This window comes from Leishmania mexicana, chromosome 13 (genome assembly GCF_000234665.1).
Source record: "Leishmania mexicana MHOM/GT/2001/U1103 complete genome, chromosome 13".
Lineage (NCBI taxonomy): Eukaryota > Euglenozoa > Kinetoplastea > Trypanosomatida > Trypanosomatidae > Leishmania > Leishmania mexicana.
The window spans coordinates 457,833-460,925 of NC_018317.1; the positions used below are offsets into that span (position 1 = coordinate 457,833).

General features: G+C 63.7%; 1 protein-coding gene across 1 annotated transcript in view; it reads right to left on the minus strand.

The window, feature by feature from the left end:
• The window catches only part of LMXM_13_1400 (conserved hypothetical protein), a gene marked incomplete at both ends in the record, with an annotated part of 2,097 nt that extends 161 nt beyond the window's left edge, over nt 1-1,936 (minus strand). The window contains one exon of the mRNA XM_003873292.1: nt 1-1,936. Within this exon, the coding sequence (XP_003873341.1) occupies nt 1-1,936 (1,936 nt within the window).
• Between the last annotated feature and the right edge of the window lie 1,157 nt (nt 1,937-3,093).

A 3,093-nucleotide genomic window follows, 5' to 3' on the forward strand; every position in this document is an offset into this window, starting at 1 on the left:
CCATGGAGGCGGGCAGCTGCACCGTCTGTGGGCCATTGTACACGTAGTTGCGCGGCGGCTCGCAGCCGGCCACCTCCGTGAGACTGTACGTCTGAATGACAGACTCGAAGGCGCCAACGAGGAAGAGAGCACCGAAGGCGGGGTAGGCGGCGGCGCAGGAGATTCCTCCAACAACGTCGCCATCCTCACCGTCGTCCGCCGACAGCTCGTCGCCGTTGCTACCTGCGATGGCAACGCTGGGTGTTTTGGGCGTGTGCATGCTCTTGAACGCGTCGGCGAGCTGCTGCTGCTGCTGCTGCACCCCGCTGCCCTCAGAGGAGTATGGCGTCAGGGTGAAGCGACGCGCGCACCGCAGCAGTGTCTCCGGCTCGTCGTACACGTGCCACTCTTTCACGAGGCCGTCATCGTAGGAGCATGTCACGAAGACGTCTGGGGTGCGCAGCACGCAAAGGTGCCGCCCGAGGCCGCGATGCTCCTGCCGTGTGCTCGTCACAAGCTGCGGCACATAGGTCTCGGCGACAGCTGTGGAGGCGTCGTCAGGGCGGTACGTCCACACGCATACCCTGCCATCGGCGCAGCTGGTCACGAGGCGACGGTTCCCGGCAAGCACACGAAGTGCAAAGCACGCCGTCCCTGGCGTTCGGAGGAAGGCGAGCGGGTACACGGCCGGCACAACGCAGCTGAGCGGCACCCGCAGGTCATTCCTGAGCTCACCGCCTTCGAAGGAAACTGGCACGATCGTGTCCGTTAATCGGTCGCCCACTGTGGCGCCGCCGCCGGAAACCGCCGCCGCGCTCAGCGTAACCGTGTTCCCCACCACGCCGACCGCCGCCCCGCCTGCGGCCATACGACTGTGCTTGGGCTTCCACCGGCTCACCAGGCCGGCGCTGCTGCCACCGCGCTCCATCGCGCGCGCCATCTCCGACTGCACAATTGATGCAGGCAACACCCACACGTGATGATTGGCGAGCCGCGAAGCGCGGTACTCCACAATCTTCTCAGAATTGGTACTAGAGGCTGTGGGAAGCGTGCTGCCTGCGTCGGAGTCATGTCGCAGCGACGCCTCGTAGCGCAACAACGCGCAGGGAAGCGGCGCCTGGCGTTCCTCGTCCCAGCAGAGCGGGTGGTGCGCGGCGAGCGCGTCGGCTGACGGCGACTCCGAACCACGCCACGGCAATGCGTTGATGGCCCACACATACACACCGCCCTCTGTCCCGGCAAACACCCGGCCTGCCAGCTCATCTACCTCTAAACAGTGCACGACGCGGTCGGCATCTCGGGACGGCACCTTCTTCGAGTTGTCCTCGCGCGCAAACGGGCTGAGAGGCGACAGCATGCCTGTCATGTTCGCACTGCACACGAGCACGTGCTGCAGCGTGTAGGAGCGGGCGACCACGTCGACGCGCCACAGTCGCACGAGACCGGCGTCGTCGCCGGTGAAGACATACACAGCAGTGGGCTCAGCGGCGTGGACAGCATTGTGCCACCGCTGCAGCGCGCCATGCAGTGGCGTGTCGCTCTCGTCCCCAGTGCTCCTACGACTCGGCGATGCGGTGAAGGCAGAACCTTCCCATAATTTGGTGCTCCGCACCGCAGACGGGTGCGGCAGACACGTAATGCCAAACGGTACGGGATGAAACATGCTCACTGCAACACTCGTGTCCCCAGAGGATGCCGCGGAGGCGAAGAGTGTGCCTAGGTGGTCCATGACCGTCACCGGCTCCTCGCGGGCGTGGCGGTGCAGAAATCGACGCCCGACGCAGTTGACCGGTGCGCGACCGCCCTCTGCGATGGCGCGTGCGGCCAGAGCATCGCCGCGTGCCGCCGCCTGCGCCAGCTCCGTCTCGCGTTTCCAGAGATGGGCTAGCTCGGGCAGCGTGGTCTCGCCGCACTCGGCGACGAGGGCTTCGAGGAGGTGTGGAGGCAGTAGCGGCATGAGAAAGGCGTGCCCGTTGTCTGTGCCAATGAAGAAGTACTCCACCTGCGTACACGCACCGAGAACAGCGGCGTTGCGCAGCGCTGCGACCAGCCGCGAAGCCCGCAGCTCATCCGACACGCTGCCATCTCCAGCCCACTCAGGTGGTAGTGCCCACGACAGCAGCGCTGCCGCTTCCTCAGCGCCGAGGCCGGGGACAAGAGTGTAGCCAAGACCGGTAACAAAGTTGAAGGCGCTGTCCTCCAACGTTAAGGCTGCTACTCGTGCCTTATCATGGCATTGCTCATCGTAGAACGGGGTGCTTAGCGCCGCCGTGTGCGGAGTGGCCCGCACCGCGAGAGTCGGGAATATCCGCCGCCGAGTCCACATGTGGTTGATAATGGGGGTGGTGGTTGGAGGGGGGAGGGGGAAAGAAAGTGCACAAGAAACCTCGATATGCGCCGCGACGGTCGGTGAGGAGGGAGGCTGCCCCACGCAGAGAGAAATGCACTGGTCTAACCCTGATTGTGCGTGCGTGTGTGTCTCCTCACATGAACGGACAGTGCTGTGGCCGTCTCTTGTGTACCACGATTAGTGCTTGTGTTCGTGTGCGCGTCGCAGGAGAGCCTACGCGGTACGCCGGAGGGAGCAGGAGGAGGAGGAGGAGAGGGAACGGATGAACCGGCTGCCGTGTCGCCCGCATGTCGTTCGTTTCGCTGCCTTCTTCCCAGAGCTGCGCGCTTTCCGCGAGGGAGGGACCGAAAGAAGGTCGGCGCCGGAAGGCAACACCCCCGCATGTCTCAGTGGACGCGCTCCCCCCCCCCGCATTGACCGCATACGCATCCGGCATGAATGCAAGCCGCTGTCAACCACATAACACGTACACCCTCGAGAAAGAGGGCGTGTGTGTGCGCGTGTGTGTGTGTGTGTCTCCTCCATCACCTCACACACACACACAAAAAAAAATCGATCCACAGAGCGAATCCTACTCTTCCGTGTCCAACACAGCGATGGCCTCAAGCGGCGGCCATGCAGTGCTGTCCACCCTCTCCCCCCCAACCCCCCTCTTCCTCACTCCAGAAACAACAATTTTTTTTCTTTTTTTTTCTGGTTAACTCCGTCGTCGTTGTTGTTTTCCCCCACCTCAGCGTGTACTCTCTTGGCCGCTTAAGTGGCGC